General features: G+C 34.1%; 1 protein-coding gene across 1 annotated transcript; it reads left to right on the plus strand.

The window, feature by feature from the left end:
• Positions 1-4,895: 4,895 nt before the first annotated feature.
• LOC133194055 (matrilin-2-like) lies at positions 4,896-15,443 on the plus strand. The gene is made up of 11 exons (XM_061329990.1): positions 4,896-5,144; positions 5,266-5,545; positions 5,694-5,911; positions 7,014-7,105; positions 7,231-7,317; positions 9,426-9,586; positions 9,921-10,042; positions 12,102-12,333; positions 12,566-13,243; positions 14,432-14,527; positions 14,640-15,443. The coding sequence occupies exons 1-11, from the start codon at positions 4,896-4,898 to the stop codon at positions 15,254-15,256; spliced, it is 2,832 nt and encodes a 943-aa protein (XP_061185974.1). The 3' UTR covers positions 15,257-15,443.
• The last annotated feature ends 8,210 nt before the right edge of the window (positions 15,444-23,653 follow it).

Consider the following 23,653-nt stretch of genomic DNA (forward strand, 5'->3'; position numbering starts at 1 on the left):
GATTTCGGGGTCACCCTTACCAACGAATATACATCCCCACGAAGGTTTATTTTGTTAACATTTTTGATTCATGAACCACCGTATAAAGGAGTGATCCACGAAATTACGTCCCCACGAACAAGTAAAATTTTGCTTGCCCACGAACACTGACCCCCGCGAATTAAAATGATTCCACAGTATTTCAAAATTATAAATTTCTTTTAAGAATGATGGACATATAAGATATGACAGACAAGATGTGTGACAAGATGTCAATGGGTTTATTGTACCCCAAGCAATATAACCCCAAAAGAGGGGGGCCATAATTCTTTGAATTTGCTTAACTTTTCTGTAAAATCATGCAGAACCAATTAGCTTGATACTTTCTTAAGTTGTATCGAGTTTTATTCAAAAACTATAGGAACACTATCAGAATTTCAATTGTAAAAGAGGTGACTGCACTTAATGACATACGAATTTTTTTGACAAAATCAACTTTCAAAAAGATCTCTTTTTTAAAACAAGAATGGTCATCATCTAACTGCAACTGTAATTACAATAAGTAACAATTGTATTACAAAGAGCGAATCCGTTTTAATAGGCAGAAGTCACAACGATAATGGGGACTCCCTCCTTTTTTACTGACTAAATGGCATAGACAGCGCATGTCTGTCTTTTGTTCTCCATTTGATGGTATTTGAATACTAGTATATCTAAATTTGTTTTAAAAAGAAATTCATATAAAAGAAAATAGAATGCACTCGGTTAAAAAAAAATGTTTCTTGTTTGGTTATTTCAAGCATTGTGACCTAAAACATATTATAATTAAACACATGATTTCTTACCTCAGGACACTTTATGAAAACTAAATTCTGTCACGTCGTGTAAGGTAGTGTACCCGGTTCTTCACTGAGCTACTCGGGAATATTGTTCGAACATAAAATTATCAGACATTGATTTACGATCATCTGTACCTATAGCTATTTGTAAGTCACAATACTTTCAATTTCATTTTGAAACCTTTGTGAATACCTGTGCCATATGGAAAGGCGGGAAAGAGAGAGATATCACTCATTGTTCTATACAGGCATGACATTTTTCACTCTTCCTGCAGAGAAGGAAAAATCTCGAGTTCTGCAGCACTTCTGATATTCTTTTACACTGTGACAAAATCCCAGGTTTTTCAATACACGAATTACAGTATTTCACTACTGTGAAATCTTTAATTTTCGTGTGTGTGTGTGTGTGTGTGGGAGGGGTGTGTGTTAATTTTTGTGTTTTTGTAGATGTTATAATACCCACGAATTTACGACCCCCTCGAAATGTAAAATTTCCTATGCATAACTATTCAACACTTCATCATCCACGAAATCAAATCTCCATGAATTGAAAATTTTCCCTCAATCCACAAAAATTTGAACCCACGAAAATATTTGAATTTGAAGTAAACATGCATCGTTTCATTTTCCTAAAATCTGAGTTCAACTGAAATCAAATCAAGGTTTTGGAGAATTATCTATTATTTAGAAAGTACTTAACTGATTATTAGTATTCTATTTTAAAAAAAAACAAAAAAACAAAAAAAAAAACATGATCCATGATGGTAACATCGTTTAACAAAATTGAAGACACTTATTGAGATCAAATATCTATACTCAGAAATTTGTACTTAGCCTACTTGTTTACATTACAAAGATTTTCTTAAAACCAAACCAAAACATAAGGAGAAGTAGCATTTTAAAAGAAGTTTAGAAAAATTCGATTAACATTTTTTAATGATCACGGGAATACTGTTTATCGAAATGGAGAAAAAAATAAACAAATGTGTTTCTTAGTATACTAGAAAAAGCATTTAAAAATTCTACATGCCGAGAGAGAGAGAGAGAGAGAGAGAGAGAGAGAGCGCTTTGCGGACGACGGGAACTTTGAAAGAGAATAAGTTTTTTTTCTTGAAAGTTGTTATGAGGCAAATGCGTGAATTGAATTTTTGTAGAAGGAAATCAAAAGCAGATATGAAACGATTTTATTGTAAAAATATCATGTCTGACAAATGCATAACATTTTACTGTAAACTACATTATTTGTATTTGACAAGATATGATCAGATCAAAGAGTGTTAAAAGTAGCAAATTGAGTCGATGCCTTCTTTTTAAATGCAAATTTTCAGTTTATTATTTGTTTAAGCTTACTTGAGAATATTACCCAAATTTTCTGGTCAAGATTTTTCGTCCTCGTTCGTTAACATTTTTTAGAATATCCACTTCTCTCAAGTACCACATTATCATTTACATGTAACTTAAAGATTGGCAAAAAGGGTTTTGTTGGAGGCATATTATTGGGTCAAAATCTCGCAAAGCAATGAAAGGATGTATTCTTACGATATTATTTTCAAAAGCAGTATTACAGACAATTTTATATACAAGCAATCCCTCAGAGTAAAGTTATAAAAATTATGTCTTCATGGCTGCTGTTCATGTATGTGATATATTCGATATTATTTAGAAAAACAAGAGGCCCATGGACCACATTGCTCACCTGAGCACATTGGCTAGGCAAAAGCACAAATCAGTTCAGTATTGAAACGATTACCCGGGGGGGGGGGGGGGGGCTTGAATTTTAAACTACCTGATGATGCTTCCATGTCAATATAACAAATGGCTTTGTTGTACTTGAGAAGATTTTTAAAAAAAATTCCCATATATTCCTTTGTAAAAATTTGATCCCCCATTGTGGCTCCTCCCTATCCAAGGGGTCATCATTTGAACAAACTTGAATCTACACTACCTGAGGATAATTCCATATCAATATGACTAAACATAGCTTTTCTGTTCTTGAGAAGAAATATTTTTTCTATATATTCTTATGTAAAACTTTTGATCCCCCATTGGGCCCCACCCCCACCCCCCAGGGGTCATGATTTGATCAAACTTGAATCTACACTATCTGAGGATGCTTCCATATATATGACTCATCATGGCTTTGCTGTTCTTGAGAAGAAGATTTTTAAAGGTTTTTCCTATATATTTCTATGTAAAACTTTGATCCTCCATTGTGGCCCCGCCCTACCCCTGAGGGTCATGATTGGAACAAAATTGAATCTACACTACCTGAGGATGCTTCCAAATAAATATGACTCATCATGGCTTTGCTGTTCTTGAGAAGAAGATTTTTAAAGGTTTTTCCTAGTATATATTTCTATGTAAAACTTTGATCCTCCATTGTGGCCCCGCCCTACCCCTGAGGGTCATGATTGGAACAAAATTGAATCTACACTACCTGAGGATGCTTCCAAATAAATATGACTCATCATGGCTTTGCTGTTCTTGAGAAGAAGATTTTTAAAGGTTTTTCCTAGTATATATTTCTATGTAAAACTTTGATCCTCCATTGTGGCCCCGCTCTACCCCCGGGGGTCATGATTTGAACAAACTTGAATCTAAACTACCTGAGGATGCTTCCATAAAAATATGACTCATCATGACTTTGCTGTTCTTGAGAAGAAGATTTTTAAAGGTTTTTCCTATATATTTCTATGTAAAACTTTGATCCTCCATTGTGGCGGCCCCGCCCTACCCCAGGGGGTCATGATTTGAACAAACTTGAATCTACACTACCTGAGGATGCTTCCATATAAATATGACTCATCATGGCTTTGCTGTTCTTGAGAAGAAGATTTTTAAAGGTTTTTCCTATATATTTCTATGTAAAACTTTGATCCTCCATTGTGGCCCCGCCCTATCCCCGGGGGTCATGATTTGAACAAACTTGAATTTACACTACCTGAGGATGCTTCCACATGAGTTTCATCTTTCCTGGCCCTGTGGTTCTTGAGAAGAAGATTTTTAAAAGATGCTATTAATTTTTCATCTAAAACGCGGCAAGACTTTAATTACAGGAGAGAGACATGTAAATATGTAGACTTTTTACAATGAATTGCAGTTAGGATTTAGGTAGGATATTTTTTATATAACATATGCTTAAGTATGGGCATTACTGATTTTTTCATTAGATAGAAGGGCAGCTTATAAGTCAAACAAGTTTAGTGGTATTACAACCACCATTTTACTTTTAAAAAAATGTTTGTTTCCTTCAAAAGTCATAGGTAGTTTTTGTAGTATTATTTCAAAACATTTATCAACACAAAACATTGAAAATGATGGAGTAAAATTTCAAAGTATATTCATTAAAATTTTTGGAAAACTAGCATATTTTCTTGGTTCATTAAAAGTAATGTGCTTTCTTTCTTGGCTCATTATAAAGTAATGCGCGTGCTTTTTCATAAGCAACATCAAAGATTTATAATCCATTATGAATTCAAATACATACCCTAGAATGCACTGTTTTGACTGACCGAATTTTTTCTCTCAACCATATGAGGGTTGGCATTTCTAGAATAATAGGGTACAAAACAAAGACCTTAATCTGATTCATTAGAATGGCCAGATTGACCTGTATGTCAAGTCAGTTTATCAGAATAGGTGTAATAAATTAAATTTACAATGTCCTGTATTACAGACCTGTGCGTAATTATAATAGTAAGCATATCGCAATTGACGCCTTTGAACGCCAACAATAAGAATATAATTCAAATATAGAACTTGACGAATACACACAAATGATGGACATCTATACCAGGAACTCGGTACCTTGTTAAAATGTCTTTAAATATTTAAACAAAAGGTAGAACTAAGCTGGGATTTACGTTGATGTGAGAGAAGATATGGACATCCTGCGCAACCCTCTTAGATTTAAATGGACAATTGTTTGATTATGTTAATTGTTTAAATCACAATACTGCATAACAAATTACGCTCGTATCTGTGAAAAATATTTATTCATCACCGTCATAAATACTTCGGTTATTTAAGACGGTTGCTCGTGTAAATGACTCCTGAAAGATTCTGATCCACAGCAGGATGGAACGTTATGGAGTATACTCCATCTTCTTAACACTGCTTCTTCTGTCTGTTGTATGTGCGGTAGACAAAACAAGAGAAGATGGCGCTCGAGGATCTGGTGTCGTGGAGGCGGTGGTTGATTTACTTAGAGAGCGATGTACCATCTCCGATGATAATTTCTACTTGAGAAGAATGGCGTATGCTGCCAGTAGAGACGGGGAGAAAAGCGACACCTATCGGCAGGGATTTCATGGTGGTATCTGGCAGGTAATATATTGAAAAATTAAATTACACATGTATTTAGTTGAGTTATTCTCGGGCCATTGTTTCCTGTGTGAAACAATTCATCCGAATAATTAATTGTTGCTAATTGTACCAAACTTTGTAGATCAATCAACAGAAGTTTCGTCTTACCCAAACTACTTACTATCTAAGAAAACATCGTATTGGAATACAAGGGAACTTCAGCATAAATTGGTCCCGTGTCACATGGTTCGACCTTCGGAAACCTTTGTACTCCGGCATTGCAGCCGCACTGTACGTGCAGTATGTTCAGGAAAGGTACCGAACTACCATACCCTCAACCGTTAATGCTCAAGCGCTCTTCTGGGCCAAACAATTTGGTGGACAAAGGAATGATTTTCTTGCAGTAAATAGCCTTCGTCAAGGTATGTTAATATATCGGTTTACTGTAATTATTGCAAATGCAAGATTTCTCATAAATTTATTCGTTTTAATGTAGGCATTTCAATAGAAAACAAAATGTTCTAAACTCAATGAACTACTTCAGCTATAGATTAGTTTGATCTGTTACAGTATCTTGTGACATGAAGCCAGTAGATCTCGTGTTTGTGGTAGATGAATCCGGAAGTATCGGTAGCTCAAATTTTAGAAAAATGAAAAACTTTCTGGTCAACCTTGTGGACCAAGTAACCATTTCGAACACTGCATTTCGTGTGGGGCTCGTCAAGTTCCACAAGTCTGCAACTACAGTGTTTGATCTAAACAGATACAGTCAGAAATCATCTATAAAGGTACGTAAGATTCTACTTTCCATAAAAACTGACTTGTGGATGAATTTATTTTCGTGTGCAACACTCTAAGTTTGAATTTGTGGAAACGATGAAGAACTTGGATATAAACTTCAAAACAAAGTATATTAGATGATTCTTGTTACTAAAGGGCGTATTCAGCCAGGCTGTTTTCAAAATTATGATTTATATCGAATATAACAAAGTTTAAAATTACAAAAGAAAAGCACCACTCTTTCCATGCATGCAAAATACAAAGGTTATATAGAACTCGCTGTCAATATCTACCTTGCTAGTCTGTCTTCCTACATGATAATATATGTAAAAATCATTGAAGATAACGAACATTGATCTAATAAAACAATACAAAATTGAGAGCAGAGCAAAGGATGGTCAGAAACACCAGAGGTTGGGACAGGTGCCAAAGATTAATAAGCATCCCTTGATAACCGATCACACCTGCAGAGAGTTCTGTCTTGCTTAGGTAAAAACAGAGCAATCTGTACACAGAATCAGTATGAAAACAATGACCTTACAATCTGTATGAAAACGTCGGGAGGAAAAAAACCGACAGGTTGGTTTTGCAAACAATGTCAAATATTCACTTTAAAGGAGATCGCTGATAAATTTGAAGAATATATGCACTGAGGTCAAATTTGAGTCAACATAGATCTTAATTCTATGGTCAGCCAATACTATACAGTATGACAATATTCTTTGGCAATTACATAAACGGTCCATTTCTTGCTGTAACCATCGTAGTGTTTTACTAGTAGCTATGTATTGAGCAGTTCCGTTGCATACTTAAAATCTCTTTTATGATTTAAATATTATGAACATAGACTAAGAACAAAGACAACGCAAGACAATTAATGTAATACTGTATTCCTGGTAAATTTGATATTCATTATCATCTAAATGTGAAGATATTCGTCAATATCAATGAATTGAAAATATATACAAATATGTTTTATGAATAAGTAGATTTGCAGTACTATTTGAAAAGAGCAGAAATAAAACACAGAATAAAAAAAAATGTTTAAAATGTCACATAAAGCAAATTGTTAAAATCAGAAATATAGTAATTACATTCAACTGTTTACAGAGGGCGATTCAGTATATGAGCTATGCAAGAGGAAGTACGCGTATCGGGAAAGGAATAAACGGGGCTCGTTCTGTATTCAACCGATCATCCAGGTAAGTAATAAGGATAGATAAAAATATACTTTTTTTATGCCACAACAAGAATTAAAGAATCCGCAACAGTAGTGAATTAGAGTTTTAATTCGTACAATGAATCCGTTTCTTTCCAATATTCTTAGGAAAGATGCCACAAAAGTAATGATCCTTCTCACAGATGGGAAATCCTCAGATAAAACTGTGACAGCCCAGGAAGCCAGCAGAGCAAAGTAAGGATCGACTAGTTAATTCGAAAAATAACAGCTAAACATACTGTTAATCAACTTTTATTCGCATGTGAGAAATACCCGCGAGTTTCGCGACATACTTTAACTCGCGAATATTTATTGCCACGAACCATTTATTTTGCTTTGTATTTGTAGAGAATGTTTCCTTAGTCTCGAAAAATAATCGTTGCAGATTGATTTAAAACTGACGAATCGTAAATAAAAGATGACGCGAATAATAGTTGGTTTACAGTATTGAACTAAAGGACCAAATTGTTTTTGATTCCTTGGTGGACAATGCATATTAGAAACTTTAGGAAGAGAAACTGCACAGCTATCCCATCCCTTTTTCATTTGTAAATTCTTATTTTATAAGACCTTGTCTGGAATAAATTAAAATTTTTAGCACCTGGAGAAACTGTCCTTTTATATTAATGAAACAAGACAGTAAATTTTGAATGCTCTAAAAAACAACAATTGTTATAATAATGAATTATTGTTAACTATTTAGTATATTCTTGGATTGGAAACTTTTAAAAGCTAACAAGATTTAAGTTTGTTTTGTTTGTTGTCTTTTGAAAATCTTATGTATTTGATATATTTTAAAACTTTAGTTCATAATTATTAATTTCATTTACTTCAGAAAATTCGTAAAGCCTTTGATTGTTTAAGAATACTAACTAAATTCCTTATTCTTTAGTAATTTTGTGAAGCAGAAAAGGGGGTATTTTCATATAAAGCCTTTCCGCGAAAAATATAGTACCTGCTAGATTTCAAACTCAGTTTACCATTTCACTTTAAATTTTACAGTAAAAAAGAGAAAAGAAAAATATGATCTTTTAAATCCCTAACATATAGATATAAAAGACTATAGGCAAATAAACTTTCAATATTTCAATTATTTAGAAACCAGACAAGAATTACTCCATAACTCAAAAGCGCTTTACATGTATGTACACGAAAAATATGCATTTGTTAGTTCAACTCCACATACAGATATCGACAATGTTTTATCAATTGACAATAGTCACTTTCCTTCATTTGTCGACTCCATACATCCCAGAGAACTCGATATAAAAGACATCACAGGGTCTGTCACATCTGTCATATTTGGATGTTTAACTGACTATCGACAAAAAGGGCCAACTAACAACTAAATTGTATGACAAACGAGATGATTTCAGCTTTTCCATCGTCAACTTTCCTTGTTTGTGTAGTAATAATCCGCTATCCCCTGCAAATGGGGTTTCTCCCAATTTATTCGATACACAAGCGCATGCTCTGAGTACGATCAATTTCTAAACCGAGGCAGGCCACTGACAGATAAGTTGATGTTACAGGGATTTCAGCAACCTCGTTTAAAGTCAGCGTTTCATAATTTCTACAGTCCTTATCATAGAGATTTTTCTCGTAAATAAGCCTGGAATATTTTAAAATGTTTGAAAATGTTGTTTATCAAAATAAAATTACTTGAATAAGCGTCACTGTCGTCATAATCGGATGAATTCTTGTATTCGATCTCATAGGTAGTAATTAATGAGATTATAAACTATAAAAGTATTTCAAAAGACACTTAAAGGAGAGTGTGCTCTTCAATAAATATTCAATATAAATTACAGTTTTATCAATGCAAGCAATAAGCGAAATACATCAATCATAATGGATATGAAGGTATTAGATAATTAAGGTGCATTTGATATTAAGTCTTTATTCCACTTTCTTTTAATTTCACATGATACAATCTATCACTAAGTCGAATGTTGAATCGTCTATGTATTTTTCCGTTTTCCCGATCATGACAAGGAGCATACTGCGGGTCTACAGGGGATGCTTATTCCTCCATGACACTTGATCCCACCTCTGATGTTTTAGAGGTCCGTGTTTGCTCTGCTCCCGATTGATTTTGTTTCAATGGACTTTTGAGCTTGATTACTGTTCGTTATCTTCATATTTCATTAAATAAGGCAATTTATGAGCTTATTAATTTTTTTTTTTGGAAAGACACGGTATCAGAAAACGTTGGGAAACAAAGATTCAATATTTACCGCTCATGTTTTCTTACAACAATTTTTTTTTAAACTTTACGAGAGTGTATACATACTTTCTTACAGGTCTGAGGGCGTGTCTATTTTTGTGATCGGGATTGGTAATGTAGATAGGGGAGAAATAACTTCTGCAGCCTCGGAGCCGACATGTGTTCACGTGTTTATGCTGCAGGGGTTTTCTGGAATTAACAATATTCTCTATGAAGTCAGGAGACGATCGTGTAAAGGTGAAATATGTCTACGTCGATTACATACAGCTTTGTGAAAATATAAATCAAACATATTGTAAAATATTCAATCAATATCCAGAAAATTAAAATGCACAGCTTATTCATTCAATACTTTGATATCATCAAAATATACTAAATGTGCACTTAAGTAAAAAAAGAAACAGTTTAAATGAAGTTTAAGAACCATTAGATACAAGATTTATCATGGTTTATTTAAAAGTTTTCAAATGAACACTTGAATTTCAAAGAAAGTCTGGTAATGTGTTTTGGAGGTCACTATTTGTGTAAAACCGAGTTCAGTTCTAGCAATATAAGCATATTCTCTTCATAGCACCAAAGAAAGTGGAAGTCATTGGTAAGAATGAAACAAAAGTGGAAGGAGGTCTTAAACCAGACCGAGTGGTGGAAGACACCGTGGAGATCGACACGAAGGCTCAAGTCACAGGAATTACCGTACGTCATCTCTCTCTCTCTCTCTCTCTCTCTCAAATAAAAATATCTTTAATTCCAGAGAAAATGAATATTTTCTTTCTTTTTTCAATGCCAAAGAATAGCAGAATGGACAACATAAAATGATTAAGATTTATCAAGAAATGGTTTTCTTTTCCTTGGGGGCGGAGGCATAATCTTACTATACAAACGGTTATGTTCAAAATTTTACGAGACCTAATAATTGATTTTAGACATCTGTTACATTCTAAGAGCAATCGTTATGTGATAAAATATTCCCATTTGGTAAACCACGTAAAAAAAGTTAGATTTTGAAAAAAAAAACATGCGAATTCAAACTATTTACCATAATCCAACTTTTACTCGCTTAAGAGAAATATCCATGAGTTTTGCGACCTTCTTTTCCTCGCGAATAAGATAAAGCCATGTATACTAATTTTTTGCCACCCTCTAACTTAAGCATTTCAAGCGATGCATGGCCTTACCAAAAATCAATGTTGTTAATACTTAAATCACAATTATTGTCCTAGAAAATGAATTGGGCTCGGGTTATCCCTAAAATCGCTAAGAATTAATTAAGTTAAAAATGAATATTATACACTTCAAGGATAAAATCACCACATTTGCCGATCGTTAAAATAACATACAGCAGTTGGTTGGAAGCCGAATGCGCCTCTTCAATCTCGGCTTCATGAAGTTAAAATTGTACATAAATTGACTTTTTGATATCAATAATCTACCAAAGGGTTAAAAAATATTTATTAATGATAACAAAGATGTATTTGTTAAAACACTGCTGCCCCCGTGTGGCAACTAATAGCGAAGGTTAAACTTTCTCAAATGCAAATCAAATATGTTGGTACCCAAGGTAAGGTCTTCATTCGAGGAATATACCTGTGAAATATTAAAGCCCTAAAAGCAACCATTGAAAAAATATGGAAAAGGTTAAAAAAAAAATCAAAATTAAGTCAAATGTCAAGGTCAAAAAGGACTCTAATTGGCGACTAAATTTAGTCGCCATGGCACCTAAAAATTTTGATTGACGCCTAAAATTTCTTTTTAAGTCGCTAAATTAGCGAGCATTTTAAGCTGAATTTGCAATCGTCAAATTACTGAACAATAAACATTTTAACATCTTTTTCATGAAGAGCAGAAAAGAAATTTAAAAGTTAGCAATGGACATGCCTCCGTATATTGACTAAAATATAAGTTTTTAAGTTGGTGCATAAAAATTGCCTGGCGACTACAATTTACATTGACGACTAAATTTTTTTAATTAGGATTCAGCTGGCGCCTAAATTTTAGAGGTCACTTAGAGGCTTGTCAAATGGTTAAAATTAATTGTGCCCAAGGAAAGGGCTTCTCACAAGAAATACACAATGAAATATGAAAGCCCTAGCACCAACTCTTCGAAAGTTATGGCCAAGGTTAATGTCTTCCAAAAGTAGGTCAAACTCCAAGGTCAAAGGGTGAAAGCTCTTGGTATCCAAAAGAAGGTCTTGCCACAAGGATTACATATGTGAAGTATGAAAGTCCTAGCATCAACCCTAAAAAGTTATTGCCAAGGTTAATGTTTTTTCAAAAGTTCAAGGTCAAAGGGTCAAAGTTGTTGGTATTCAAAGGAGGGTCTTGTCACAAGAATTACACATGTGAAGTATGAAAGCCCTAGCATCAACTGTTCAAAAGTTATGGCCAAAGTTAAGGTTGGGTAAAATTTTTGAAATCTGGGTTAAACTCCAAGGTCAAATATGATGGTACCCAAAGAAAGGTCTTATCACAAGAAATACACATGTGAAATATGAAATCCGCACCAACTGTTCAAAAGTTATGGCCAAGGTTAAAGTGTTTGCGGACAAACAAACAGCTAGACAGACAGCTAGACAGATGGACAGCTAGACAGACGGACGGACAGGGCAAAAACTATATGCCCCCTAAATCTTCGATTACGGGGGCATAAAAACTTATTAGATCTTGGTCCGAAGATGACTTCATAATACGACATGTTAGGATGTTATTCTTAATAGGATTATAGGATAAGCCGTGTATTGGAATTGTTTTCTAGACGAATGTGACCTGTGGAGAGGTCGAACTGTTTGCCTCAGCTCAAACATCCACCCCAAACGAGGCTTTCTATGACGTGAAAGGATTAGCAAGAGACAACCAACCATCTGCATTTTCAATTAAAAACCGTGGTCGAACTGTATTTGTTCATTACAAAGGAAAGGTCATTACAACGATGGAATATTGTAAAACAATGAACAAGACGTTCAGTATTACATTCAACCAAGCAATAGGTGGGCAAATGATGAAGATCTGCTTACTTATTTGAAAGATGAAATGATAAATACATAATTTATTTCATTTGTACGATAATAAAGTTTGTAGTTTTTAGTTTGAGTTTGCAGATTCACTCTTCACTGAAGAGTTTGGTATGGTTTGTTAATTTTATATAAGATTTCTATATGCAAATCTATGTAGAAATCAATATTTATTTCCATTTATAGTAAAATTCAATTTGAATTTCAGATGAATGTGAAAATAATCCATGTAAAAATGGTGCCACATGTGTAGACCTTCCAAATGGCTTTACTTGTCAATGTGCTGCTGGCTACTCGGGGGAAACGTGTCGGCAGAACATTGACGAATGCGCAAATAATCCATGTGTAAATGGTGGACAATGTATAGATATTGTTAATGGCTATAAATGCGCTTGCCTTGATGGTTATACCGGGACTTCATGTGAAAAAGTAGTAAATAAGTGCGAAAGCTCACCATGTCTAAACGGGGGAACCTGTTCCAGGAATGGTAGTGATTTTCACTGTGTTTGTGCATCTGGTTTCACTGGAAAGACTTGTAGTATAGATATAAACGAATGTCAGTCATCACCATGCAAAAATGGTGGAGTCTGTACAAACCAAAGGAACGATTACAGTTGTCAATGCTCGTCTGGTTTTACGGGAAAGAATTGTGACGTAAATATTGATGATTGCACACCAAATCCATGCAGTAATGGTGGATCATGCTCGGATCTTGTGAACGATTTCCGTTGTTCGTGCTCGAATGGTTATACAGGAAAAGCATGCGATGTCGTAGTAAACCACTGTCAATCTACATCTTGTGAAAATGGAGGTAGCTGCATAAACTCTCCCAGTGGCTTTTCCTGCAATTGTCAAACTGGATACACTGGCTCGACCTGTGAGAATGGTAATCAGATATAAAATACTTACAATGCCCCCAATCCATTTCAAACAAGTAGGTCCTATTGTTCTGCACGACGTTATCGGATAGATAACTATTTAATAACCACTTGCTTGACAATAATTCCACTTATTTCCTAAGATAAATAATTCAAAATAAAACAGAGTTTTTGGTCCACCCAATACAAAAGTCATGGTTTATCTATATATATATATATTATTTATATAGGGATTAGCTATAACAAGTAGATAATATTTCTTTAAAAGATGGGAAGGGATTAAGGGCTCTCTGTTCTGAAAATATTTCTTGTTATTTTCTATGCTGAAATTTGGAATCCGTATAGTTGTTTTTGTTTTTTTTTTATGCCAAAGTTATTCAACTGGGAACACCAATTTTTTTGTTTGAAAGCCTTTTTTCTGTATTTCTTAAGTGTAAGGACGGGTTGTAACAAAGCATACTAGTATATGGAAGTATTTTTCTTTAAAGGGGCTGGGACACAGACTTGAAGCTCATATTTACTAAAATTTTCTAAATAATATCATGACTTGTGTTGCTAGAGCATTTCACACCGAAATGTATTAAAGAGTGTTAAGAAAATTCTTTTATCTAGAAATTATTAAAACTACGATTTTCGGGACGTGTTTGATTAACACATATCCTTTCCTGTCACAAAGTAAACTTTATTCTTAATACTTAGGCAAAGTAGAAATTTTGTTGTGTATTAATGAAAACTATTATCCAGAAAGTTCAGAGAAGAAACATGCTCAGTGATGTGTGCAGACTAAACAAAATTGAACCCACCCAGTAAAACGTAAGCACTAACATTAACAGAGCTCGTGCACTGTTTACAAACACAGGTGTTTGACGTGATGTTGTGAAGAATGTCTTTGTCAATGAATTCTTAGAATATACATGTTAGTTCAAGTCATGAAACTGAAATTATTTCTTGAATGAAAATAGACATTTCAAACTGTAAACAATGCATCTGTGCCCAGACCCCTCTAAAGTAAAAACTGTTTTGTAGAACTTTAAAATGAATATTTATATGTATTTAAAATACGTTCCTTAGTCGATTAATTCGATGTATTACCATTTTGACAAGCGATAAAAATTGGCTTACAATTGTCTACTATAGCTTTTTCCATCCATGAATATATAAAGAAAAAAAATGTGATTATTTTTTCTACAATGCAGAAGCTGTTGTCGTTACTTGTCAGATTGGATCGAAAATAAAGGAGTGTTCGATAGAGGACTTGAAAAAGTCAAGCCTTGCTGACAAAATCTGTACCGGTAATATTATATTCGTCTTGACAATCAATGTCTACATCTATTGCAAATACCTAATTACTGTTACAACTATAACGGTTCTAATTAAGATACATACTAGTATTCTTTTATATAGGTACAACTCAACAGAATTCTGGCGAAGCACTCTTCTCAACTCCAACACCCCAGACACAGAGTAGCGAGTCGAACTCCACATCCAAGTGTATACCTAAGGGTTACATTTATCACATACCATATCCAAAGGACAAGACAAAGTTCATTCAATGTGATGCATTTGGGGGATCTACTGTTATGCCTTGTGGTCCTGGAACTCAGTTCAACAAAGATCAACAAATATGCACGGCCACAACCACCGTGGTTTGCCCGAGTACAGGATTTGATAAATTAGCCGACCCAAATGACCCTGGTAAATATTATGACTGTGTTTATGGTGTACCACATCTAAGATCATGTCCTGCTGGCCTCGTTTTCATCGAGAATCAAAAGTTTTGTAGCTGGTCCACTAGCAGACGACAGCTAACAGAGGACGGCGACCTCACTGATAGCGATAACGAAGGAGATGATGTCGAAGACGACGAGGATGATAACGATGATGATAATGATGACGTAATGGAATCTGAGCTCAATGAAGTGGAAGAAAGAAAAATAACCGACACTGATGACAAGCAAAGTGGGGGCAATCTAGAAAAATTGAAAGAGGTTCTTAGAAACCTTCTTGATGACAAAGAATAAATTCCTTTACGTTTTAGAGTGAGGTTTCGAAGAAATGTATCAGTTCTAAGATTAATCTTCTGGATAAATATATATGTATACATGTGTACGTTTGAGTATAAATGGAAGACGGTGAAAGTGAAAATATACTAATAAAGTTCTTTTTTTAATTTTTCATGCTTACCCATATGTGAAAACACGCAATCCATGTTTTAGTTGAAGAAAATAATATGAAAGTGTTTTTCTGTAATTTTTTAAATAAAAGAAATTGATTCTCTTTAGTTTGATATATTTTCTTGTATATTTGATTTAAAAAAAATAAAATTATAACACTGATAAAAACCAGAAATTCAATAAAGAATACGACTCATAAACAGGCAAAAAACTCGGATCCCATGAAAATTCCATAGGTTGAATCAGGAAGCTACGATTCCCCTATCAACTGGTCACACCCTCTGGTAGCCCACTGTATTGATTAGGTAAACGGAGTACTGGGTAATCCTTAGTCAAAATGGTATAAAAACAATGACCTACCAAGTGATGGGAAACATGTCAGTCAAAATACAACCCAACGGTATGTTGTTTTTGCAAACAAGGTCAGTAAACGACAATAGATTTTCAGAAATGCTGACGTTAAACGAGATATTTGAAAACCCTGTAACATCAACGTAATTGTCAGTTGCCTGTCTTGGTTTTAAAAATTGATCGTACTCAGAACATGCACTTGAGTATCGATTCAGTTTGGAGACATAAACACCAATTGCATATGATTGTGGGATACAAGGGGTGTTCAAATTGCAATTGATATTGCAAAAGGTCATTAAAAAAAATAAGAGAAGAGCAGCTTCTTTATATCTTGAATCCCTCAAACTATTCCCTGTTAGCTTTAACACATGTCTTAAGTTTCTGTACCCATGACCAGAACAGATCACCATACTCTTCTTTGAGTGACTCAAAAGACAGCACTGAGGGATAGCACTCCCAAGGACAGATCCAAAATTGAAGCGTCTTCCTTTAGTGGTTTCTTAAGTTTTTGGAATAAAGATATCTCACAATGACTGAGATCTAGAGAATCAAGATTTGGTTAAGCTCTGCAAACGTTCTTTTTTTCAAAATTCCTTTTACATCTCAGAGTCTATGAGTATTGACCTGCTTAACTTTCATGAAGAGTAAGGAGTTGATCCTTACGTCGCGGGTTCAAATCCCTCTGTGGGACGTGGTGACCAGTCCTTCGGATGAGACCGTATAAACCGAGGTCCCGTGTTGCAGTAGGTGCTGGCTCGAAAAAGATCCCTCACTGCTCAATGGCCCTGAGTGCCGAGCCTAGGTCAAAATTTGCAGCTCTCCACCGCCAAGTTGTTGCGTCTCCATATGAGTGAAAAATTCTCGAGAGGGACGTTAAACAACAAACAACAACAATTTTCATGAATACAATTTTTTACATCAAAACTACCATTGACCTTCCTTTTTGTGTTGGTACATGTATTAGTGTATAAAACTGTATATTAAAGACCTGTATGGAGCTCTATCTTCTCTTTGTAGGAATAGGACGATAGCTTCCTCTCCGATTCTACATTTTATTATTGATCTTCCTTCTGGGCTCTTGAACATGCAACCATGTTTTGTCATCCATGACCCAAGTTTATGATATATTTTTTGTTTTATTTTTTAATAGTTCCTTGGCAATTTTAACGCTTTTTCCCCTATGCATCTGTTAGGCAGTATTCACAGTATCCAAATTGTTGATGTTACTACAAATTTAAATCGACTAGTTTGACCTGCAATATTTTACTTTTCCACTTTTGAATTTCTTAATCCATCTGAATACCGTACTGCCTGAAAGACTAGTCTTTCCATTCATCAAAACCATAATTATCTTCAAATGTGTTCTTCACCGATTTTTGTAATGAAGCGCAGTTTCCACAGAATGGCCTTATTTTCATATTGTCAAAGACCATCTTTAAATATTACACTTTCATGTAAATTAGCTGAATCTGATTCGTCGAGAACCATTTGTAAAAAAAAAAAAAAACAAGATGTGTTTGTGAAATACTGATGCCCCCGTATGGCAGCTTATGACGAAGGTTAAAGTTTCTCAAATGCAAGTCAAAATCCAGGCCAAAAGATAAAAAATGTTGATACCCAAAGAAAGATCTTGTCTCGAGGAATACACCTGTGAAATTTGAAAGAGCTAGATACAACTGTTCAAAAGTTATGGCGAAGGTTAAAGTTTTTTAAATAAAAGTCAAACGTCAAGGTCAAAGTGGTTGGTATCCAAAGGAAGATCTTGTCACAAGGATTACATATGTAAAGTATGAAAGCCCTAGCACCAACCATTCAAAAGTTATAGCCAAGGTTAAAGTTTTTCAAAAGTAGGTCAAATTCCTAGGTCAAGGTCAAAGGGTCAAAGTGGTTGGTATCCAAAGGAAGATCTTGTCACAAGGATTACATATGTGAAGTATGAAAGCCCTAGCATCAACCATTCAAAAGTTATAGCTAAGGTTAAAGTTTTTCCAAAGTAGGTCAAACTCCTAGGTCAAGGTCAAAGGGTCAAAGCGGTTGATATCCAGAGAAAGGTCTTGTCACAAGGAATACACATGTGAAGTTTGAAACCCTAAGCACCAACTGTTCAAAAATTATGGCCAAGGTTAAAGTTTTTCAAAAGTAGGTCAAAGTCCAAGGTCAAGGCCAAAAGGTCAAAGTTGTTGGTATCCAAAGGAAGGCCTTGTCACAAAGAATACACATGTGAAGTTTGAATCCCCAAGCACCAACTGTTCAGAAGTTATGGCCAAGGTTAAAGTCTAATAAAATTTTGCAAAAGTGGGTCAAACTCCAAGGTCAAGGTCAAAAGGTCAAATATGATGGTACCCAAAGAAAGGTCTTGTCACACGGAATACACATGTGAAATATGAAAGTCATAGCTCCAACCAATCAAAAGTTATGGGCAAGGATAAAGTTGACAACAGACAGACAGACAAACAGACAAACGGACAAACAGACAAACAGATAAACAGACAAACAGACAGACAGGACAAAAACAATATACCCCCGGGATCTTTCGATCAGGGGGCATTAAAAAAAAAAAAAAAAAAAAAAAAAAAAAAAAAACACTATTTCCTGCTGAATGATGAAACCACGCACTCCAGCAGTCAACATTGCTTGACGACGGGTGATATTCCAAAAAATAGTGTTTGTTTAATTAAGATGAGAAATAACTGGACCTTTTTTATAGCAGTCTAAAGTTCAAATGAGGAATTTCATTGGACTCTCATGCATGTCTGAAAATGTATTTAACTGGTAAAACACATAATTGAAACATATTTGGTGTGCGTTGCAATGATTTCAAAGACTGAATAAGAAAAAAAAAATGTTTTCCTCAAACAATTACTGCTAATTCCTGCTTACGTGTCCTAGGCACGTAATCCCACCTCTGAAATTTCCGGGTTGTCCGTGTTTTATGTCCTGTTCACAGATTTGTATTGTTTGAAGGTTTTTTTTTTTTTTTTTTTTTTAGATCAATCACTGTTCGTTATATTCACCTTTTTTCATTGTTTCCCATTTCATGTTTGAAATTCAGTTAAAATGTAAATTTCAGTTTAATATTGGAAAAATGAATGTATAATACTAGATATTACATGAACAATAACTCAGAAGAGTGCCCAAGAATTTAGAAGTTATGAACAATACGAACAGTGATCAATCTTAAAATTGCAGTAAAAAAAAACAAATCTTTAACAGGGCAAAAACACGGATCGACCATTGGAAATACCAGAGATGGGATCAGGTGCCTAAGAAAAGTAAGCATCCTCTGTCGACCGGTCACACCCGCCGTGAGCTCTTTGTATGTCAAAAAAGTGCGTATTCATATTTTGTAATAATTTCAATTGAAAATGTAATAAACATAAAATGCAATGATCCCAATTTACCTCCCTTTGCGGTATAATTACATTTTGCATTCTAACATAGCTTCAAAGTTAAAATTTCCATCATTAAATTTTTCGTAACAAATTGATTACCTGTCATTTTTTATTCTTTGGCTTGCAATTTAGAACCAAACTTAAAAAAAAAAAACCCTTAAAGAAACAAACAACTCCAGATTGTCATTTTTTTTTATATTTGTTTGACAAAGTCAGCTTTAGAATGTAAATGCATGTTCTATTTAAATTGTTTGCATTTGTATCATTATTCTTTTTAACCATGAATAGTTTTCTGTAGTATGTTGTGACCTTCTGATACCGGTATAAGATGTTATTTGTCGCCTGTTGGCTCCACTCGGATGTGCTTTTCTTATTTTTGCATAGTAAGTTGCGTGACTTATTTAAAAAGCTGCATAATACTTCAGCTCCTCTACATAGAACTATTTATCCATGGCCAAGGAATCCGTTTTATCACTTGAAGTACATATGTGTTTTTATCTATTGACTAAGTCTTTATTGTTTCATAGGTCTTGGACCAAGAGTCATTTTGGTTTACCCATGTATTAAAGAAACTTCAACAGAGTAATAGATCTAAACAAGATAAATACCGTTTGTTGCTATTGAAAAATATCAATTTGACACAAACATGACAAATATACATGTTTAGAATGTTTTACAATATCCCATACCAATATAATTATGCAATTTTCCAAACTAGTTCCCATTTTGCTTGCTCTTGCTATAAATACTAGTACTACATAACAAATATAAGGTTATGGTGAACATTATGTTTTACAGTAAAAAATTGATACAGAGGCAGTGGGGTTGAGCGACAGACGTTCCATATCATCAGCGTACATGAATGTCAGCATGCTGAGAAAGCCATGCAATAACTTAGTGTGTCATTCACATCTTGAATTATTTTGATTGTGACGTTTTACTTATATCGAGATAAAATCATGGTATCTTAGGACTCATTTCAATAACCTGATTCTTTTCGCTCTTCATTGAATTAAACATTCCCATCAGCGTTAAGCAATGTTCTCGCTTAAAGGCCAACCTTTCCATAGCTGCTTGGTTGGTGGGCGGAGTCAACTCAAAGAAGCACAGAAACACACACACACACACACAAAAACCCCGTATAATTATAATAGATTTTAATTTGTACTATTTCTTAAAAAAAAAAACAACTTCTTATCTGCAGACATAAGGGACCTATATACCATTATAAACCTGAGGGTTTACATTAATAACTGAAATTAAAAGGCTTAATGTATACCTCTTTTTGGTTGAGGCGTGTAGTTTCAATAAAATCTATAATTGCTTTAGAGAGTTGCAATTCCTTGCAAGGGGTTATAGATAAACGGTGTGAAGTGCAGTTATTAGTTCCGCCTACTGTAATTTAATTGGATGGAGGTTTGTCAATCCTGCCGTAATACCTAGTTACCCGTTGTCATGTACATGTTGTTTGTTTTCAACCAACCAGCAGCCAAGAAGATGGCCAATGAACAAAAATAATAGAATAGAGCGGCGGATAGCTCAGAATCTTTTGCAGTTCGAAAAGAAACAAAGAAATTTAATTTCTTTTCGTTAGCATAAGTGAGCTATTTTATGTGTAGAGTGTTCGATATGTTTTCTCTTAAGCGTATGAATTAAATATGCTTTTTGATATATGAGTAAAATGGCTGAGGTATTTAAACAGTTGTTTGCTTGTTCTATTCATTCGAGTTCATACTCAGCTTCAAAATACAATGTTAGAAGAAAATCAGCACGTGCAAATTGAATTTTTTAACTGTTATTTTTATATCGTTATAGAGTGTTAAGTTTTTACGAAGATGATAAGTGCTGTCCTTGATCTACGGTTTATATTTTCAAAGGATGATTTTAATTTCAGCATTGTATATTATAAGTAAAAATGATGGATATCTAAGAATTGTACATTAAATCTTAAGTATAGATAAAGATTTCTCCTTCGGAATCTGCTCCGGAGTTTTTATACATGTGTATAAAATCTAAAATTGTACATTATAGAATGGAGAAAAACAGAGAGATATTTTGTGTAGAGCTGAGTATATAACTCATAACTAATAAGTGTTTTGTTTATTTTGAATTTAGTATTTTTCAATTATGATTCAGATAAGAAATGTTTTATTTTTGAAGAACAGAGTGAAGGAGAAAATAATGCATAATATCTTTCAGTTGTGCTCTGGACAGTTTACGTGCAAAGGTTATGTTGCTAAGCTTTGAAGAAATGCATTTCAAAAAGCTGCTTCTTTTCGCATCGCGTCAGGTTCTAAGCCATATTTCGCTCTAGTTTATCACTTCGTTGATTGACTGTCCCCGTGGCAGCTGATTAATGTTAAAAAAAAAAAAACAAGACCAAAAACATGACATCAAGCTTCTATTAATTAGTCAAATCTGACAAATCGCCATCCAATTAAATTGCAGAAGGCGGAGCTAATAATTGCACTTTATGCTCCTTTAATAACGCTTCCCTGATCTTCCCATCGTCTCTCTATATCAATTTACCAAAGATTTAAATATACGTTTCCAGCTCTTGTTAAAATATAACTGTTAATGCAGAGCAGTTGTAGAAGTGTGAATTATTCTCAAGCACTTATATTATATGCATGCAATAGGAGAGAAGGTCTCCTGTATCAAGTCCGCGTCCTTTAACTAGTCTCCTTTTAAACAAGAACAAAAACTTAAGATAAAATATCATATATGCACTGCATGGAAAACCCGAGATGCAAGGTGTACTTGGTTTAGGACACAGTAAAGTGCAGTAGTTCTTACAAATTACTGTTCATAATACATTTCTTTTGTTTGAACTTGCTTTTGGAGAAGTACACATACATTCTATACGTATAGAACATAAGTTGACCTTATGACCATTAAACACAAAAATGAACAAAAATAAAAATTTGAAGACAGGTGTAAGGTGGGGTTAGAACACTTAAAATAACTGGTAATATCAAAATGAGTCACCGATTCTAGTTTAGGTGCAATCTAGAAAAAATAAATGTCAGGCACATATATAGGATTGATTTTGAAAAGGAGCATTTTAAGGGGAAAAAATGGCAACTTACCTGAAAAAATCTTTGACTAGCTTCCCCCCCCCCTCCCAAAATGAAAAGAATTCTCCCGACTCAAAATTTTATTTGGTGGTATGTAAAGTCCATAAACGAGGGGAGGAGGGCTTTCATTGAAAATTTTTATCCTTAAAATTTACATTAAAACTTTACATTTCTCAAAAGGTTGGGAGAGAGGCAGACCTCCTGCAACCTCCATCCCACCTATCACCCAAACATTATGTGCGTTAATGATATGTTCACATGAATGGAAGTCAGGTGCGTGTGAAATAACTTTCCAAAACTATTTGCATCAATTTGGAATTTCCCAATCTATTTTAGTCTAATATGGAGAAAATAAATCCATATTTCACGTACAGGTGAATATAACGTATTATTTTTTTTTTTCTACATTGTTGGTTCCTGCCAATCAGAGAGAAAGGAATTATTCAATTATAAAATAATATTCATTATCTAATGAAAGAATTAAGTTCCGGCAAAGAGATATATTGTGGCGCAAGTAATGAAAGAGAGGAATATTAAACTATTGTGACTTTTTTCGTTGGATATAAATTTCTTTACATTTGTGCAAAGAACACCAATCAGGATATGATAATTGAACCTTTGAATGTGAAAGAAATAGTGTATTTTTAATGGCGCAACACATCAAGAATTTGTCACCATCTCCTGACGTATGTATGGTGTAAAGACAATTTCAAAAATAAGACAGGCTATTGACAAATAAGTTATTGATACAAGGATATCAACAATCTCGTTTAAAGTAAATATTTCGGAAATATTGACATCTGTCTTCCATACAAATTGTTAGACCATTATTTTCACACCAAATTGACTACGGATTTTTCGTTTACCCCACCATGACAAGGAGCACATGGCTGTGACTGGTTGGTAGGGGATCACCCCCTCCCCAACAAAGATTCTGAATTTTTTTAGGCATGATAACTTATCAAAAAAAACTAAATTCCTAGGAAATGCCTACATTCTGATACCAGAATGAAGTCATTTCCCATTTTTGTTATAAACAATAAAAAATACTATAAATACTTTTTATTTTGTGCTATATGGAGTTGAAGTCTCCCATTTGATTTGATACTCAAGAATCAAACGATTTCAAAATCAAGGCGGGCTATTGACAAATAAATTGATGATACAAGACAGGCTTGGGGTAATGCTAAATGTAATGGTAATGCATTGCAATGCATTACTTGAACTCAAAGTAATACTAGTAATGTGTAGTGCCAAAAAAAATGCATTACATGTAATGGTAATGTAATGCATTACTTTCTCAAATCCAGGGTAATGCTGGCATTACATAACATTACATAGCATTATTTTGTATATATCTATTTTTGAAAAATTGAAAATCGATATGGAAATCAATGTTTAGATTTTAAAATATTTTTTAAAAA

The sequence above is a fragment of the Saccostrea echinata genome, unplaced genomic scaffold (assembly GCF_033153115.1).
Source record: "Saccostrea echinata isolate AGI-Se365-2 ecotype Australia unplaced genomic scaffold, CSIRO_AGI_Sech_v1 ptg000028l, whole genome shotgun sequence".
Lineage (NCBI taxonomy): Eukaryota > Metazoa > Mollusca > Bivalvia > Ostreida > Ostreidae > Saccostrea > Saccostrea echinata.

Excerpts from the sequence above, each read along its gene's own strand:
- LOC133194055 (XM_061329990.1), top strand. The coding sequence starts at position 4,896 with ATGGAACGTTATGGAGTATACTCCATCTTCTTAACACTGCTTCTTCTG. Across the intron at positions 5,145-5,265 it reads TTCATGGTGGTATCTGGCAG|ATCAATCAACAGAAGTTTCG; the intron begins GTAATATATTGA and ends CAAACTTTGTAG. Across the intron at positions 12,334-12,565 it reads TACATTCAACCAAGCAATAG|ATGAATGTGAAAATAATCCA; the intron begins GTGGGCAAATGA and ends TTTGAATTTCAG.